Raw genomic sequence first — 19,336 nt, forward strand, 5'->3', positions numbered from 1 at the left:
GAGCAACAGGAAGAAGCGGAGGGAAGAGAGAGTCCGGCACCAGGCGTGACTCAGCGGGGGAATCGGTCGCAGTGACTGCGCGTGTATGTTGAGCAGTTGGACGTGCGCGCAAAATGTCATGCAGTGTATTGATGCACCCCTGACTGTCATGTGACGTGGCTCTTCTTCTCAGGAAGGCTGCATTCTATATTCTATTTTCAGCTCCTTTTATTCTTCTTTTTCCATCTTCTTCTTGTGACTGGCGTGTGTCCGAAACACAATGCAGAACTGTACTCTTGGGAACCAGATTCCACACTTCACGCACACGCATTGTCCAGTTAAACTCAGACTAAGGCATATACATGAAAAAAAAATTTGAATTTGAGTCGCATTATCTGGGTGTCTTAATCGGAGTTCTCCAACTGCGATCGGAGTTCTCCAACTCCGATTGCAGTCGGACTAACGTGTATACGTGCACTTTGTCCAGTTGTCCTGTCATAGTCGGACGAAGGCAATAATTCAGGTTTCTCGAGTGTCATGTAAACATAGTGACTGATGTTCCACCAGCAGAGAACCACTTTCTTTTTTTTTCTGAAGGGCTCTGGGACGTTTTTCTCACCGCTGTCTGCTTTCCCAAAGGTGGCTTTATGGGGATGGGAGGGTGGGGGTGAGTCTAGTTGAAGTTATGGAATAAAAGTTGTTCATTTTAGTGCAAGGATGTTTGCGAAACAGCCCAGCGGAAAGGGTTTGGAAATGGGAGACTTTCAATCACACAAAAAACAACAAAAAACTACAAAAATTAGGGGATGAACCCTTTACCTTTATATGTATTATTATTATCATCATTATTATTATTATTATTATTATTATTATTATTATTATTATCTATACTGCCAATTGTGGGCTTCCTATTGGTGCGATGGATATGAGACATCAGCCCCCTCTTAAAAAACCTGTCAAAATATCTGATATCTGTTGCTCGTCTTCAAATCAAACTGCAGTGTCCATGCTAGCCTCCAACGGTGAATCTCTGCGCTTTTCAATTGGAGGCTATGAAAATCCCGGCGATCCTGCTGCTACTGCAGCGCGAGCTCTGCAGTGCTGCTCTTGCAACACTGTGTGAATCTCTTTCCTCTCAGGAGAGTCCTGGTGGAGATTTCCCACCTCCTCCTTCCAGGAAGCGAGGGCACCGCTCTAGGAAGGAGCTAATTGGCTACAGTTGATGCCTCCTGTGTGAACGCCGTGCTAATTTATTATTGCAAGTATGACTGCAAAAAAAGGGAGTTACAAGTCTGCGCGAGTGGACAACTTCACTCGACTCGTCTGGAAGTTGGCTTAAAACGAGATGACTTGCACGCACGCTTGTGTGCTAAAAGCAAGCTAGTGGGTCCAAATTCCCATTGATGTCCTGCGAGCGTGACCTTGATGCGGGGACAACTGGGGCCATGAGATATCCTGCCGGGTGTCACGTAAGGACTGAAAGCAGTTTAGATTTCATGGGATGCATGTGTTTGTGTGTGTGTGTACGCGCAACCACACACACTCACGCACACGCACTATGCATTTGTTCCAAGCATGATTTGATTTCCATTCTGCATGAGGCAGTGCAACACACAGTTAAATGGGATGAATCAGCGTGAAATGGGAGCAGATCGGTGGTAATCCTGCACACGCTCAAACTACACAAAAGGCATAGCCAGCAAACACTGGGCGAGCGAGCGAGCGAGCGGTGTTGTCTTTTGAATATGTACATGCCAGTTTAATTTGAAATTTAAAGAAAAAAAATCTGTCTGCAATTGGGGCCGCACGCACCGTTGCTATATGAGTATCCGAGCGAAGCCATGAAGCGCGATTCCCCCCACCAATGTGGGGCTTATTGCGAAAATATGTTGCATTCGAGGCCTTGGTGAGCAAGTACAAGATGTAGCTGAGGCTAATTCAGCCTATTTTTGGATATCTCATGCAGCGCTTGGCCATTGACATTTTTAACAATGCAGATTGGTTGAGGAGAGCAAATGCAGGACGCTTTCTTAGCAACGCAGGTAACTGCATAAATAGTCTCAACTGTGGTTTTGGGGTAAAACGTCTCTTAGATTGAGTGTAATTTTGTGTACATTCTGAAACTTCTGGTACTTTTAATGTCCGACCTGCAGAAAAAAAAAAGGACCTCTCGAATTGTCAACACAACAAACTCCTGCTGTACTTTCCCACTGAAGTGAACCAAGCTTTTGTGCCCTGACAAGTTATTGTAAAACACAAGGCAAACAAGATTATAGTCACTAAAACCTTCTTGGTTTTAGGACGCAAATCCTCAGTTTGGTTTAGTTGAGGTTAATCCCCAACTGGCAGAGGAAAGTGAGAATATTTTTTTCTATAACATAGGTTTTTTTTCCCCCTCCCTTCCACCTTGGTGCAAAAGGCCAATTTACATTGAGTTCTTCGGAGTGTCTCCTTCCTTCCGCCTAGTGTCCTGCCTGAATTTGTCACACGAAGCCGGCGTCACATCATCTGCAAATCAACATAATGTTTTGCCACCTTTTCTAAACTAGCTGCAGGAGAACATTGGGAACCTGGCTACGTTTCAGGGACTTGCAGAATTAAAGATCACGTGCAAAAAATTAGAATAATACAAAGACTTTAAAAATCTAAATGATTGGTGTGGTTGAATGCAGTCTCAACCAATTATGGTGGAAAGTGAAGCCAATAAAGAGATTTGGGAGCATTATGATTTAAAGGACCAATAGAACTTATTGAGCTAACACTCTCAGAAAAGGCCATTTGAGTCATAGCTGATGAGGCACGACTCAATATATTGGCGGGAATGGCTTTGTAATTTAATTTACACCTAAATAGTAGTCCAGACTTTTCATATGCCGGTTCATTACCTTCTACATTTGGCTGGATTGTTTTTTTTTTCTTTCACATTTAGAGGTTTATTTCGGGACTTTAAACTAGAACATGAATGTGCCTGAATGTGCCTCATTTCCTCTTGCGTTGCCGTCTGAGGAACTCTATAGCCTCCCAACAGTTGGAAACGCATCACACGGAGCATAGAAATTTAATAAAAAGGCCAATTCAAGCATGAAGGGACGTGACAGAATCAGTCAGTGGCTACCGACCCGGAAGACAATTGAATGTGGCAGCTAAAGCATTAATCAAATTGAGGCCGGCACTCCTATAGCGCTGCTGGTAGAAAAAAAATGGTTTTTGCACCTTTTAAAGTTGCTCCGTAGCATGCATTGGAAAAACAAAAACAGCAGGACCTGCATATTCCATAGGAACACTATAAAAAAAATTGCATTTTTGGCCGCTTTTGCCACAGATTGCAAAGGCTTTCCAGATGATACCACAAAGGGCTCTTTAAAAAAAATACACTTAAATCAACCCGAGCTCTTCCCCCTACCTACCTCTTTGTCTGCACAAGAATTGGGACGCCCCTCCACCTTAAATGTGCTCAACACACGGCTGGGTCTAAATGGTTGTGGCAAGGTGTAAAATGGGATTTAACGCACACTTTAAGTGTGGAAGCAGAAATGTAGGAAAAAAAATGTTGTTGTTGTTTTTTTTTAAAGGATGCGGGCACCAGTAGAAGGAGCTTCTGGAGGCACAAAGCACCACTTAAAAAAAAAGAAAAAAACCCTCTGAGTGACAGCAGGACAGTGGCACAGCAGCGTTCCCGAGGAGGAGCCGGAGACACGGAGCGACTCGACGTGCCATTTTGATCGTCCCGCGCAGCCGTTACAGGGCCCAGTGCATGGCAGTGACACATGCGTGACATCAGAGCAGGAGCTCGGCGCAACACACGCACGCACACACTGGACACAAAAAAAAAAAAAAAAAAATGAGGACACATCTTTCAGCATCAGTGCCCTACTGTCTGCAGACTGCCGTGCACAAACGCACAACCCACGCAGAGATGTACAGGCCGACAGTGGCGTTCATTAAAAGGGCTGCAGCACTTTTTTTTTGGCAGGGGGTGAGGATGTGTGTGTGTGTGTGTGTGTGTGTGTGTGTGAGGGGTGGCTAGTGGCGTCTGATTGGAGTGGGGAAGTGAATCGCATTTGGATATCACGACCGGGTGACTTGACGCAAACGCCTCGTCGCCGTTCAGGTTTTCTCACCAAAACCCCCAAATACTCACAACTTGTGTTACAGTGCGGAAACGCAACAGCAGAAGGCGATTCGGTCAAACTGCACATGTTTATTTTAGGTGCACACCAGTAAACCTGCTCTCAAACACGAGCCCACACACACACACACACACACACACACACACACACACACACACACACACACTTGACCCCAGAATCTTTAAAGTCAGCAGCGGCACACATACATGTGCTCAAATGACTCGTTACCTCAGCTAACCTCATCGCACTGGTGCAATGCCAGCGAGGGAGAGGGGACGAGAGAGATAGCGAGATAGGGAGAGGGTGGGAGAGAGAGGGAGAGAGAGAGAGAAAGAGAGAGAGAGAGAGAGAGAGAGAGGCACCGCTGACGAAACGCAGATCGTTTCATGTTCACGAGTTGAGCAAACGGCACGAAGACAGGCAAAACCGTCTGCCAGCAGAAATGTTGGTGGTTCCACAAAATCAGCATAGACACACGGATACGCACACACACACACACACACACACACACACACACACACGCACGCACACAGTGGAGTCAAAGCCAGCAGTGCTCACGGCAGATACAGAGCATTTCCAGGAACTGGGCTGTAATCCACACTCGCATGACTTTAGGGTGCTCTCGCTGTTGCATGTTCCCGAGCAAAGGTGCTGCGGCTATAACGGTCGTCGCTGGGTAAACAGCACGTAGGCCGAGGGAGGACGCGCACGAGCGGCTGGGCTCCTAGCGCCGCCACTTCCAAAATGTCGGCCCAGGTGTGACAAGGCTGCTGAACAATCTGCAGGCGGAGGGCCGGTATGGAAACATGACCTAAATAAACACTGGGCTTTTGATAGTGATGATCCCACTTTATATAGGAGAGGAATGGTTCTTTATATTCATCGTAGACGCCAGTGGAGCAGCCTTGGGCAATGAATTACTCAGAAAACTTTACGTCTCCATCATGTTTAGCCCTCTGTTCACGGCCTCCTGCTAAATTGGACGCCCTGTTGAAAACCCTGCATGTTTGGAAAGGGACGAAAATGAGGTGCCGCCACGAACCTGGGGCCAGGCGTCACCAGAGGCAGATTGTGAGAACTACCTTTTTTGTCGTGCACACTCTACAAAGCGCTTTTAAGTTGCTAAACTGTGGAATTAGGCACCATGTGATGCAGGGTTGGCCCCACAATATATTCCACCATACGCTTCTGTTTGAGAACAGAGTGTATCTGAGGCGGCGAATGCGTCGCTCTGAACATCACAAGCCCTCTCAAAAAAGGGAAAAAAAATAAAATAAAAAGTGAACCAGATCATCTTTTTTGTCACATGATGTCGCAGAGTCGAGAAAAGTAAAAATCGATTTAAATCCCTTTACACCAATTCAATTTATCTGAGACCAAACCAGAACGTAGGCAGCTCTGACAGTGGATATTTGTTGCACGCATGATCAATGTGCCCCGGAGGCAATGAAAGAAAATAAACTTATTTTCTTTTTAACAAGAAAGGCAATCGGTCGGGTTTAACCTCCGCTGAGTGACTTCATAGACGTGAACGAGGCCCTTACGCAGTGCATTTTAAAACTTTTATTTGCTACTCTTCATTGTGTTGGATTCTGAGCACGCGCTCCGATGGCGGTATTGAACTTTTTAATCTATATATTACGCATTAAAAAATATAAATCGGTCAATCATTGAATTTCTTTTCCGTTGTTTCTCTTATCTGAGAATGCTGAAATTGATTGTTGCCGGCTGGATAACCGCAACATCATTTCAATAAAAGCGTTGAGTAGGTACCGTTCTGATTTAGCAGCATTTGCTAACTCAGCAGCTGAGCTGGAGAAGGTGGTGGCGGTGGCGGTGGCGATGGTGTGCAGGCACACGGTTTGCAGAGAAAAGCGACCTGCCTCAGAGTTCTGGTCTTTTTCCACTGAGCAGCTCGACAGTCTGAGGCCGTTTGGACATGAAGAGCACATGCAGGGGGGTTTAGCCCATTTACTCTCCCCGCTTATTATCTTATGCGCTAATTAGCGGCTTTGTTTACCGGCAGGACTCCTGAGAAAAGGTTTGAAGTTTGCTGCAATTTCATTATGTAAAGTGTACGGCAACAAAGAAAAAAAGAAAGAGAGAGAGAGCATGGAAAATTGAGGTGGGCTGCAAAGATAAATGCCATCTGCAGTGTTCAGCTCCCTCTCCCTCAGTCTACTTCTGAGTAAATGTGTGTGTGTGTGTGTGTGTGTGTGTGTGTGTGTGTGTGTGTGTGTGTGTGTGTGTCTGCACAGTTTTCGTGAGGTTTATTTATGTGTATGTGTATTTGTGCACGTCTGCATGCGTCATCCGCAGAATTATAGGTTTGACTTTCACAGCAAAATCTAATGTCCCCTCACCGGGGGATCAGGGGAGGGATTGTTCTAACCTCCCCGGACTCGTGTCTTCAGAGGTGGACCGAGGCGTTCGCAAAAGACAGCTGACCTTAAAAGGGGTTGATTGAGGCCCAGACATTTAAGGAAATAGCAGCGACCTCGCGATCATGAGCTTTGGAGCACTGTAAATTAAATGTATGACTGTTGCCCTACTTAGAATGCTAGCTAGACGCGGCGCGGGCACGGCGCCTAAGACAAAGCTCGCATGAAGGAGCGGCGTGGACGATTTAGTAGCAGCTAACGGCAAGAGAGTAAATTGCCAACAGTGTCAGGGTAAAAAGGAGGAAACCTTGAGCAGATCTGGATCTCACTGTAGGTACGTGTCGGTAGCGACGGCTAATATTAGCGAACGTTTATTTTTAGCGGCTTCATCCAACTTAAATAAAAACCACACACATACGTTTCATCTGGCCTCTCGTGTTGATATAACACTTTCAGACTGGGGCCTTCAAGTTCAAAAAAATCCCTTTAAAGCGTTGTTCAGAAATCCCTCTAATGCATATTAAATGAACACGCTGGGAGGGGGGAAAAAAGAAAGGCTCTCTATAAGGCGACAAAGCCCTCATACATTTTTAAAATGCTCCGCCGCCGTCACAAATACCGTGGCATGAGACAAAATGGCTTTGACTATAAGTTTTATTGTGCAAAAATCTAATTTCATCCCGCTCGGGCAGCGGGATCTCATGACTGTGTCACAAACACGTCCTCGTCATACTTTTCTCGGCAGCGCTGTGTAGTTCTCTGCCATGGCTACGTGCTCCTATTCACGCTGGAAATACTTGGAACAATCAAATGTGCACGAGCTCCCTTTCTTTTCTTCTCTTGCGCAGGCACAAATGTACAGAGACACACACATACACACACACACACACACACACGCAGACACACAGTCGCGTGCGCGCTCACGCACACACACACACAGTTGCATGCGTGTGAGCACGCACGCACGCACTCTCGCACAAACACAGGCACGACATTCATGCCATGTGATCTTGCTAGGCATTATGCCAGCAGCCAAACATGTCACTTACCAGAAATCTCTCTGAGACGCAGAGAGAGAGAGAGAGAGGGAGGGAGAGGGAGGGGAAGAGAGGAGGGGGGGTTTCTGCACATTTTGCCAGTTTGCGAGAGCTTCTTGTCAAGTGTAAGTACAGTACATACACGGAGAACACGAAACGTCGCGGCCAGAGTTATCCGCAATATTCCGCCATGGTGCGGGGGCTGGCGATTAGGTATCCTTTCTTTTTTACAGGAGAAGGAAAAACAACTAAATAAATAAAAAATAAAAGGAGACATGAGGTATTGAGCTCTAATGCGGAATTGTTCTGGGGGGAACATGCTATGTTTACTGTTCATTGTCTGAATTCCTTGGAAGGCTTCCTGAAAAGCGAAACGGCCAGCCACAGCATCGCAAATCAGCCCCGTTTCAAGATTCCAAACGGCTTTTGGCTGATCCTCTTTTCCCTTCTTGGCCGCTCAGCATGTACAGAAATGGAATATAAATGTGTGTGTGTGTGTGTGTGTGTTTCTGGCGCAATTACAGAAAACTACATGGCATTAGAAATCTGATGTCAATGGCAACGTTATTCACCATGCAAAAAGACCCCCCAGGTCAATGTGCAAGGCATCATTTACAAGTTCTGAAACTCACATGTGTGTCGCTGATTTTCTGAACGTGGGCGCAAGTAGCAAAAGGTAAAGCAGACCCTAAAGCAAGACACCCCCAAAATTATATACACAGTGGAAATTCCGGGAACTAGCCAGCCATTTCTTCACTGGGTTGCCAATTACCTCTGATGCCTGTAAAACCCCCCTACGCGACTTCCTACGCACGAGGCGCAGAGAAGTCGGACAAACTTCTCAACAGCTAGCTACAGCTACACCAGCGTAACTACACCAAATTCCAACAAGTAGCCAGTAATGTGTATCCTTGAATGACAGGCAGCTAGGTCTAACTTATCCATCCGAACATCCTCCCACTGGAAACTGCACTGGATTCCGTAAACAGTCGTCTTCCTCTTTGATCGGATTTAAACCCGGACACAGTTGCCGTCCTTGAAAGGCCACCAAAAAGACAATGAAGACAAACAGGAAGTTGTGGCGTACCTGGGTACTGCTATAGAGACTCGCATGTACGGGACAGTTGCTGAAACTGTGCAGCGTTTCGACAACAAAATAAGAAAGAATGTTGGAGAGGACTTGTCTCACTGGACAACACAATCTGGCGAGTGGTCTGGTGGTTTGGCTAATGTCGACCCACAAACCAGCAGAAAGCCTTTAGCCAGGCTAAGTGACAAAACTTCTTGTTCCAACTGGAGGTTTAAGTTTAGCCTCCCTTTCACAAACACATTTTAATAAGCTCCTTACCAGAGGAATACATTAGAGGAATCCAAAACATCACAAAAACATTCCACCTAGCGTACAAGGATCACGGTATTACGCTGAAATTTTGTTCCATTTCCTTCGACTTCCGATCAATTCCCTGGTCAGGTTTACCAGCAGCAAGGCACAGAAACACTAAAAAAAAGCAGTGTGTCGTACGTTTAATATTTCTGTCGTATAAAGTTTAAACGGAGGAACACCACTGCTATTGTAGTAACGCAGCTAGCCTGGCCTGTTTTTCACCTCATGTGGTGTTGGAATATTTGAGGTATGATTTACCTACAGACCAGACAAAACAAAATTCTCTCTGCCCACCAGCTCTGTGAGTAGCTTGTGTGTTTACAGGAAGAACCAAACATTAGAAATTTGCAATTTAGTTCATCAAAGTCCGAGGTCACATTTTACACACGATTACAGAATCCAATTGGATCAACTGCTCGTGAAAGGTTGGGAACGCACATGGAGTTTGGTTTCACTTCCTCCCGCTGTGACAGGGCTTCGCTTTGGAAATTCTACAGATCACTCCACAGACATATACTTAACCCACTCTTCCACAGACAAGCCCATCAAGATACTCCCCTCCTCCCCCCGCCCCCCCACTATTCTTTCTTGCCAGCCTCTCTGCTACATAGTTAAGATGTTTTCTGCCATGACAAAAACCACAAGAGTCAAAACTACACGGCAAGAAGTTTACGCGTTGGCCAAACAAAACCGATAGCGTGCAAACCTGGAAGCAGTTAACTACAATTTGTAAGGATAATTTGTTGCGAGGAGATTTTAATTGTCTGACCCTCAGAGACCGCCTTGAGACCTACGCAGTCAATTAGCGCCCGAGCTCCAGAGCAGAAGGGGGGGGGTTAAAAATTGAAAATAGAATTTACTCTGAATAAAACACATTTAAATTTCACACCACAGTGACATACGTCCATAAGTTTAAAACACAATTATACATTATCTATCTTTGTATTTATGCTTTTTTTTTTTTTTTTACAACATTGCCATCACAAGTCAGAGCAATAAAGTAAAGGTAAACTCTAACTTGCCCCCAATGAATAATCTGGAGAAACGTTGCAACTTGTGTTTTTACACTGCACAACAGGCAAACAACCCCTAACAGGAAAGTTACACCTCAGCCTACACGCATGACTACTGAGCTAAGACAACTATAGACTCTATATTTCTTTCGGATAAGTACAAACATTTTTAGTACTGCACCTTTTTGTCCTAAAAACTTGATTTCTTCACGTTTAACTTCCAATCAACAAGCCTGAACAAGAAGCTGGCAACACCCCCCCCAGTTTTTTTTTTTTTCAAATCTTAAGGGATTTAACTGTTGGGCTGTTGTTCTTCTAAACAGCCCAACGTATGAGAATATAATGGTGGTGACTGGGCGCACGGCACACCATCGGCAATGAGTCATTACTGTCTCAGGAAAAGGAAAGTCATACACACCTCAGTCATACACACTCCCCCATGAGCTTGCACGTATACAACACAAAGAAAAGTGCAGCAGGCCCTGAGGGGAAACCGACATGAACAAGAAAAAGTTGAGCAAAAAAAAAAAAAGAAAGTTTATACAGGCAAAAGCCTACCTAAAGATATTTACTTTCCCACATGTCGGGCCAACACTGAGCTCCCTGCTCCTGCACCACAAGTACAGAGGGGCACGACACTTTTTCACTCCGGCAAACAACCCTCTCAGCCTTTGTGTCTCACCCTCTCTCGCACCCTATTTCTGTCCCCTAAACGCATCGTTTGCGTTTGAAGCTGGCGTTTCCCCTCTCCTTGACACTCCTCGCTGAGCACGCCGCCGCGGGCCTCCGTGTGGAATGCCGTATAGTGTGAGGCCTATGGAGGAAGGGCATCCTGGGACACGGAAGAGGGTGCGCGCGCCGCGCATGCACGCACAGGCGCGCACGCAAAACACGCGTACGCACACACAGACAAATACAGCTGTTGAGAGCCATCACAACCCTTTGGCCGCCGTCCAAGTCAAAGACGAGTGAGTCTTGTTGGAAGGCCTCTGTTTAGGGAGAGAAAGGGTGCGGAGGGGTGGTGGTGGGGGGGGGGTGGGGGCGGGAAAAAAAAAAGTCCCACATTTTCCATGTATGTTGTGTTACAAGAAGAACACAGAAACCTGGCAGCGCGAAACAAAGCTACCTCTAACTGATTTCCACGTACTGAGAGGGTGTGTGTGTGTGTGTGATAAACTGCCTACATAAAAGTTGCCTCCGCATGGCGTTTAAGGGTCAATGGGTAGCTATTAAAGGCATAGTGAATTGTTCAAAGGGTAAATGCGATATATACTGTTATCTCCCATGCGATGTACAACTCTAGAGAGGAGACAAAGAAACCCTTTCGAGACTACAGCACGACTGAACGAGGCCTCACTCAGAGGTGCAAAATCCCGAGTCGAGACCTGCTAAACTGTACTGATTGTTCGCCTCTTCTGGCAGCACATGCGACACCTGCCACAGCACCAGGAGTCATTTGGGGAAAAAATAAAAAAATAAATAAATTAATAGAAAAGAAGAAAAAAAAAGATAAGGTGCAGACCACAAGCGACTTACAAATATTTGGAATTTTTTGTGTCTCAGTCATCTTGAAAGAGAGTGAGAGGGGAGACGAAAATAAGCCCACACAGGCGTCTTCGCGGCAGTCTGCGAGTCAGAACGAGAGCACGCGAGAGGGAAGGAAAAGTGACAGGAAATGAAGAAAATTGCCACGAGCTACGTGCCCGACTAGCCGCCGCACAGTACTACCAAATGTACACTACAAACCGGGGGTGGGCGGGGGGGTGAGGTGTAAAGTACAGTGAGATGGTTTCCGTAGGGTTCAGGTGAGGTAAACAGGGCCAGGGCCCACGCAGGGGGAGAGGCGGCAGTGAAGTGTGTCTTTCATTGATTTATGCAACATGATTATTGTTGAGTTTCTTGGGCCAATTTTGGCTCAAAGGCACTTTTTTTTTTTTTTTTTTCTCCTTCTTTTGACAAATCACTTTTGGAATAAAAAGAAAATGAATGGATATCCAATCGATTTTTAAAGACGGGGGCAATAGTGATGGGTTTCTGAGAGAAGGCAGCACACGGACGAGTATTCAATAACACTGAAAAATACTCAAACTATCCTTTTGAGTAAGCAGCGCGACGCACAGCGACACGCACACAGTACATGCGGCACAATGGATGCATTTATGGGTTGGATTTTTTTTTTTTTTTTTTTTTTTTTTTTTTTTTAACACAGCATGAGCCTCCACGCGGTGACGCAAGACTGAGATATAATATCATGCCACTTTTCTCTGCACTCACACTAATGGCAGCGCTCTTCGCTTTGCTCCAAAAAAAAAAAAGGGTGCTTCAAACCAAACCGCCACAATCAATGCGACCGCAGCACAATGTAAAGGTGCTAAAAGTGACAGTTAGAGGAGAGGAGACGTGGGCGAAAAGGGAAAACAAAAACACTTGGGGAAATATACTCACATCTGATAAGAAACCCCTCGGGAGGGAGGAATTGGGGGCGGGGGGGGGGATCACTTCCCATCCTCCCATTCCTCCTCCTCCTCCTCCTCCTCCTCCGGTGAACGCATCACATTCCGGGGCTTATTCGTCAAAGTTGAAACTTAGTTTAACTCAGAGGGTTTTTTTTTTTCTGGGGTGGGGGGGTGGGGGGTTAGAAGGTTTGTTTTGGAAATACATCTAATTAAACTCTCATGCAGGAATGTCGGTGCACGTTTTCGAAGCCGAGCAGCGGCAGAAGCAGCGGCGAGGGAAGAGGAACGCATATCCCCCCCCCCCCAAAAAAAACAACAACAACAACAAAAAAAAAACCTATGCGTCATACACATCGGACAGTGCGAACGCCAAAAACCGCCGACACGCACACAGACCGGTCAGTGGAGGGTAGTGGGTATATTTACCCGATCTTCCATAAAGTGCTGCAGTCAGCCGGCGTGGATGTGGCAGCGGCAGCGGCAGCTTCCCCAACCTCCTCCTCTCTCCTCTTCGGAGAACCTGTAAAGTTTGCGGGGTGGTCGTGCTGTAGTGGGCTGGGGAGAGGGGATCGGGCTCCGGTTGGTCGTTCGGCTGGATAGTCGGTGCCCCCCTTTACAAAAAAAAAAAAAAAAAGAAAGAAAGAAACTAAACCAAAAAAAAGCTGTCCTCCTCCCGCTGGCTCAGTCTAGCACCAGAGCCGTCCTGCCGTCGGCCGCTCGTGCCCCCATCTCTTGCTTATCCCACTCGCTGCTCGCCGTCCGTGTCCCGCTTTGCAGGAAGTGAACGCGGCTCACATGAACAGTATAGCCTACGGACTGCGAGCATACTGACATCACGCACGGCTCGGGAAAGAGTTTGGGTTTTTTTTTTTTTTTTTTTTTAAAGACACAGACGTGTCTTTCCTCTCATTTTCTCTCGCCCGCACCCCCCACCTCTTCTTCCAACCCCACCGGGTTTTTACTGTCCGCACTGTATTCCGCTGCTGCGTTTTCACAGCGCCACTGCTACGGTCATACCGTGCCGCCTTCACGGACACATGAACTCGGTGCACTCTGCGGGCTTAAAGGTGCAGAGTTGTAAAAAAAAAAAATATACACACAAAGAAAAAATGTGCATAATAATATTAGTCGCAATGGCAATAGTCGGGATAAGGTAAGGTGGGTGGGCAAGGTGGTCTCAAACCACGATGGTGGCAGTGCGGAAATGCAGCTTTTTTAGCTAGAGCGAAAGCGAGAGCGCGTGCAAGAGGAGTGCCGTGCAGCGCTAAATCACATCTACATGTGTGGTTACCTCACGTGTCCTTTATGTGATGACAAGCTCCACGGTGCGCATGTGTGCCGTTCCGCTAAATTCTAAGCGCCAACTGCTGGCTGGCGGTTGGCGGTGTTACCTCAGTTCAACTTTCTCACCTCATCTCTGTCCACTTCTGCACGGACACAACCGCAACTTGTGCCATCTCTCACACACGCAAAAAAAAAAAAAAAAAAAAACACACATTCAACCTACATTGACTTTATTTTTATTTTTTTTTTATTACTAGTATTATATTTTCCCTATGTAGTATTGAAGCATTTCCAGCCATACATCTAAACCCTCGTGATTCACCACGCTTGGCTGCACACACTCATGGCACGCAATCAGTTGGAAAGTAGACAGTGTGACTTGTTTGTGCGTACGTGTGCTTGAGTGTGCGTGTGTCTGCTTTTGCCCTTCCATAATATTTTCAAATTTCTTACACTGGTGATTCAGAGTACTAGAATGAATAACAGGAAGTGACCGGCGAAGCAATGTTTATACATTCCCGGGTGTCTTACCTTTCGAGAGGCATGGAAACGTTTCAACAACTCTTTAACATGTACTTTTATTTTATTTACTACTGCACGTTTCCAACAAAACATCACCCATTACGTTTTGTTATGGTGGCTGCCTGTATTTTTTTTTTTTTTTTTTTTTTGAGTACTTTTCTGTCAGGTACATGGACTGTGGTGACCCCATTGCATTTGGATCACCTCAAACAAAACAAGTAACGTTATTTGTTGTATGTATGTATAGTATACACACACTAGTGTGTGTTTACACAATAATAGGACACAATATAGGACCCTTGATTTTGTTTAAAGGTGCCGTATGCAATATTACTTTACCATCATATCTTGCAGCTTTGCACAGTGTGACACCGCAACAAACTGGCTCCTCCACAGCCTCCAGTGTCGTGAGCACTGAACCGCCGCTGTGCAAACAAGGATATAATGTGACCATACACATTTTGTGGACAATGTCAAGTGACCGAGTAAGTACATAATACTGCAGCCAGAGGACGTCCCTCTTGGTATATCTTATGTACTTATAACTTAGGCTCCCATACACGTTATTGTCAGCATCCACCAGTGTTTGACATAGGACATTTTGCGGATGCCGGTGAAGAGTTACTCTCACAAAAGATTGGTGAAGATATTTGCACACCTAAACATGGGTGTGATCTCACTTTCTATTCTTGATGCAAATTGTTCTCTGAAAAGCAAAAAGGTGTTTCCTGAGGGCTGGTTTGCTCACGATCTTGCTTACCCCTCGTAACTATGTTGCAAAATCGACATCTCTCATCAGAACTGGCCTACATGTTTAAATATGACTGATGTTGCGTATGAAAATCAATTTTTACTTCCTTACGCAACAAGTTTGAATACAAACTACCACGTAGACGTGAGGAACGACACAAAAAGAATAAATGGATTTCACTTTGGTTGGCGAATTAGATTGGTCAGCCTTTATCATCTTCAGCTGTAGCTTTGAGAGATTTATCTGGAAGACACACAGAGAAACAAGTTAAAACGTTCCAAAGGCCAATGTCAGTAAAAGCATACTAGCAATTTGAGTTACATTTAAGACAGAATTACATTAAACCGTACCGTGGTGAGAATTTCACCTCAGTAATCCAGCTGTTTTTGCTTGCAGGGCATTGAGGACATTTAGTGTACAGTTGTCTCATTGTTCATGACGTGTTTATGTGCAGCCACGAAAGAAATTCCTGTTAAGACCGTCATGTGTCTGTGGTGACTGGTGAGACCACAAACTACATTCTACACCATAGTACACATTGAAACTCCTTTATGTTTGCAAGAAAATTAAAGGTCTTTCCTTTTAGATGATACATACCAATATCATGAAAAATGACTGTGACACTTCCCTGTGCATTTTTCTTTTTCAAAAATAATTGTGGCTTTTAAGGAACTGAACAACAGTGCCATCTTAGGTGTCATTGTTGATCTAAGGACAGGCTAGATTAAGGGCAAGCCATTCAGACTAAGCAGGCTACAGCCTCACAAACAGAAAGAAGAAGTGAGTTCAAGTAACGTGCAGTGACTTCACCGTCAAGCCTACCTATTGCATGACATTGGCATCACAAGGCACTTCATGTTCTCCAAGCCCCGCTGTGGTGAAACTGGGCCCGGCTCAGAGCATGAGGCATATGATGTGTTGCTCAGGCAGAACAAAAGCTTATTGTTGCGCCCTGATTATCCATCTGCAGCCATGTCAGCCTCAAGTGTGTCTCAGCCAAGCCAGCAGCCACCGAGTTGAACGTTCCCTCTGAGATGGCAGTTCAATGCATCTTTTTTTTGCCAGGTATCCACGACGAGTGCTGATGAGTAAGTTTGGCTGAGGTCAAACTTTTTGGAAAAAGCCAACACGGTGTGAAGCACTGAGGATGCCGTCTTCGCAGCCAAAAGTTGAGCTCTATCAGCAAAGTTGTTTCCCTGGACATCTAAGAATATTCAATATTTTCATAAAATGTGCTTAATGTGGTTATATTAGTTATGTAAATTATTTAATTAAAAAAAAGGGATCGACTTGTATAATACTGTGACACTGTATACAACTGATAATCTGAGTTGGTTATGTTTTTTTTTTTAAACAAGCACTAGATCAAATGTATTTTACATTCTAGGTAAGTGGTTTCATCTAGATGATATTCTATATGCACAAAAATTGTATGTAAATATGGGCTACTTGATGCAGGAACACATCAAGAAGGCCAAGCGTTAGACATTCAGTCACTTAAGAGGTATATTGTATTACAATTTTTTTTGAAACCATGTGCAACGAAAGCAATTAAAAAAATAGCACTGAAATTGTCATGCAAATTATTAATTATTCTGTCAAGTCCGCATGAGTGAATTCCATGTAGAATTAAAAAAAGCTGTTATAATTGAAGGCCTAAAGTTCTAGGGTGGAAATTCTTCTGAAGTTAGTTCAGCAGAATTGCAGAGCAGCTTGAAAAGGCATTATTCCAGTTAAAGTAATGAAATTAGATTCATTACCTGAGTAAATAACCTCATCATCCACGACCTTGTTAGTTCGTGTTAGCATCACTCCTCGTGCCATGTGGAAATGAGGCTATTTAAGGTCATTGGAACACAGCCACCGTCATTGTTGTGCTTCTCGGGAGCGCCGCGACTGAGCCGTAGCGGGCTGCTTGCGTGCTTGAGGAAGCTAAACAGAGAAGTTTGTCAGAGCGGCTCTCGTCTTGATGGAGCACTTGACCCAAAGATGTTCTCGATTTGAACTATCGCACACTCTTATGACACTGCCAGAGGCATGCCATGGGTGTCACCAACACAGTAAACACACTCACTCAGGCCGTGCATCTGGGAAGCCATTAACGGTTCATCAGCAGAAAAAAATGTTTATTTCACGGCTTTACAAAACATTAGATGTTCGTCACTTATAACACGGTTTGACAAGTTCTACTCTTTTGCCCCACAAAAGCACCACACTGGCAAGAACATGTTTTTTTTTTTTTTTTGGTCACTTCATCCACCACAAGTTACTGAAAACCAGAATCGCCTCCATCTTGATGTGAGATTGCACTTACAGGATGTTACTCAAATGATCCTGACCTTGAAAAAAAAAAAAAAAAAAAATCATGTTTGGCACCACTGACAGCCCTGCGTCATCCAGCCATGATCCACATTTGTAATGCATTTTATGACTCTACCATGCAACATTAACTTTGACACCAGGCTGTTTGTAACAAACCCATTTCCCATGTAGGCATCCTTTAAAGTTTGATAAAACCGCTTCATGAATCATAACAACTCCACTACAGTCATGACTGTCAGTGACCTCGTGCCCCACTTTTGATAGCCAACGAGTTGCTGTGCACATCTTGTTAGTACAAAATCAAACTCTTTAAACTGTACGCAGATGTTACGCAGACTTTTGGACTCACCAAATACGATAAATGGTGTCGTCAAAAAAGGTGTTTTTAGCCTGCGCAAAGGGCCACACAGAGAGTATGTTGTCACAAAACAACAGAATAAGTTACATTCAGATCCATCCACACGAGGTTTCATAGCAACTACATGTCCACAAACACCATGAAGCACCAGCCTAGGCCTCCGACCAGGAACATGGTGATCTGCATGCTGTAGATGATCAGGTCATTCAAGACCCCAAAATCCAGGCGCCTGTGACCCAACAGCAGCAGGATAACGGACAGCTTGTACTGCAGCCTCAGGAGCACGCGCACGCTGACGTACTGCAGAAAGAAGAGAGCGGAGAGCGCCACCCAGAGCAAGGAGGTCAACAGGCTGCAGCCAAAGTAGAGCAGGAAGCGGAGGAAGCTGTACATGCAGCGCGAGCGCAGGTACAGGTCAAAGTTGTTGTACTTGGTGCGCACGAGCTTGGAAGTGTGCGTCGATCCGCAGGCCGAGTGCATGCAGGTCGTGTGGGGGCCATGGAAGCTGCGCACCCGCCGTGGGATGGGGATCACAGGCATGGGTGGGCTACTGGAGCCCGGCACGGTGCACTGGGGTTACTGGTGTCGTCCTCTACCAGTGCTGCTTCTTGGGAGGCAGCTCGCATCATTTGCTTGGACCATCTGGCTCGACCTGGATCCACTTGCTAGGAGATGGCTTCCACCAAGTTTCACCCAAGACGGTTTCTTTTCCTCTTCCAGTGTAACAAGATTCTGCAAAGAGATAATGGAGATCACACCACTGCAGTCACTGAAATGCACTGCAAATGCATGCAGACAAGATTCTGAGAAAAGATAACACGTTGAATAAATATTTTGCACGTGCATTTTTTGTGATCCTGCAGACGAGATGCTAAGAGACAATGACAAAGTATGAGTGCATCTTACAAAGGGAGATATCCAGGGGGCTTTACATGATCTAAAAGCTACATCTTTGCTAGCATCTCTTACCCAGAAAAGCCCTTTTTCCGTGAGTTGGAATCTTGTCATGAGTGGCCGTGTAGGCGCAATTAAGATCTCACGAGCAGATTAAAAAAAAAAACTAACAAAAAAAAAAAAACAAAAAAACCCGAGCCGCCTCAGCACAGTGTTACACTGAATTAGTGACGGGTTGAAAGCTAGTAACGGTGCGCACACGAGATTTCATTTTATTTTGCCTGGACAATGCGAGAACTCACCGGCAGCGGAGGGACGAGAATGCGAGTGCGTGGATGTTACGACACGACAGTGCGACGGGTTCTCACTGTGGTCACAGTTATTGCCGGATTTTATATAAAATATCCCTTCTCTCTGCGTCGCACCGCTGGCCAGAAACGCAGCTACTTCCGTCAACTGCCGCGAAACGCCGCTGTTTACGTCGCGCGGTGTCGTAAAAGAAACGGTATTGTTTTACGACGCTCTACCTATGAACGCTAAAAAAAAAAACAAAACAAAAACAAAACAAAACCCAACAACAACCCGGGGCTGTCGGATTCCATCATTCTGACGATTCTCCCGTACATATTTTTGTGCCATGGTGATGAAAAGCCTTTACAATCCGTAAAATCTGCTTGTTTTGGAACGAGTAACGTTTGGAATAATGAATTAACTATCGCCGTAGCGAGACACCCTTTCCTTTCCCGCCCCTTGTTGCTTTAAATATCACGCGGCAATCAATCAAAATGAATGATAAAAGTTTCACGGCGTCACGGTGGTGGACGC

At 45.4% G+C, this 19,336-nt stretch overlaps 2 protein-coding genes across 2 annotated transcripts in view; both read right to left on the bottom strand.

Moving 5' to 3' along the window:
* Nucleotides 1–13,484, bottom strand: part of nacc2 (NACC family member 2) — a 30,539-nt gene extending 17,055 nt beyond the window's left edge. Inside the window, exon 1 of the mRNA XM_076043807.1 lies at nt 12,807–13,484. The gene's annotated coding sequence lies outside the window, so the exon portion shown is untranslated. The remainder of the gene's footprint in view (nt 1–12,806) is intronic.
* Nucleotides 13,485–17,025: 3,541 nt separating this feature from the next.
* On the bottom strand, nt 17,026–19,022 carry tmem250 (transmembrane protein 250). Its single transcript, XM_076043809.1, has 2 exons — nt 18,814–19,022; nt 17,026–18,349 (listed from the first exon to the last, which is right to left on the bottom strand). The coding sequence occupies exon 2, from the start codon at nt 18,155–18,157 to the stop codon at nt 17,738–17,740; it is 420 nt and encodes a 139-aa protein (XP_075899924.1). The 5' UTR covers nt 18,158–18,349; nt 18,814–19,022; the 3' UTR covers nt 17,026–17,737.
* Between the last annotated feature and the right edge of the window lie 314 nt (nt 19,023–19,336).

This window comes from Nelusetta ayraudi, unplaced genomic scaffold, assembly GCF_046127955.1.
Source record: "Nelusetta ayraudi isolate G7.1 ecotype Tasmania unplaced genomic scaffold, CSIRO-AGI_Nayr_v1 ptg000076l, whole genome shotgun sequence".
NCBI lineage: Eukaryota > Metazoa > Chordata > Actinopteri > Tetraodontiformes > Monacanthidae > Nelusetta > Nelusetta ayraudi.

What these genes read in the sequence shown, in the direction of transcription:
- tmem250 (XM_076043809.1), bottom strand. Translation starts at nt 18,157, where the DNA reads ATGCCTGTGATCCCCATCCCACGGCGGGTGCGCAGCTTCCATGGCCCC.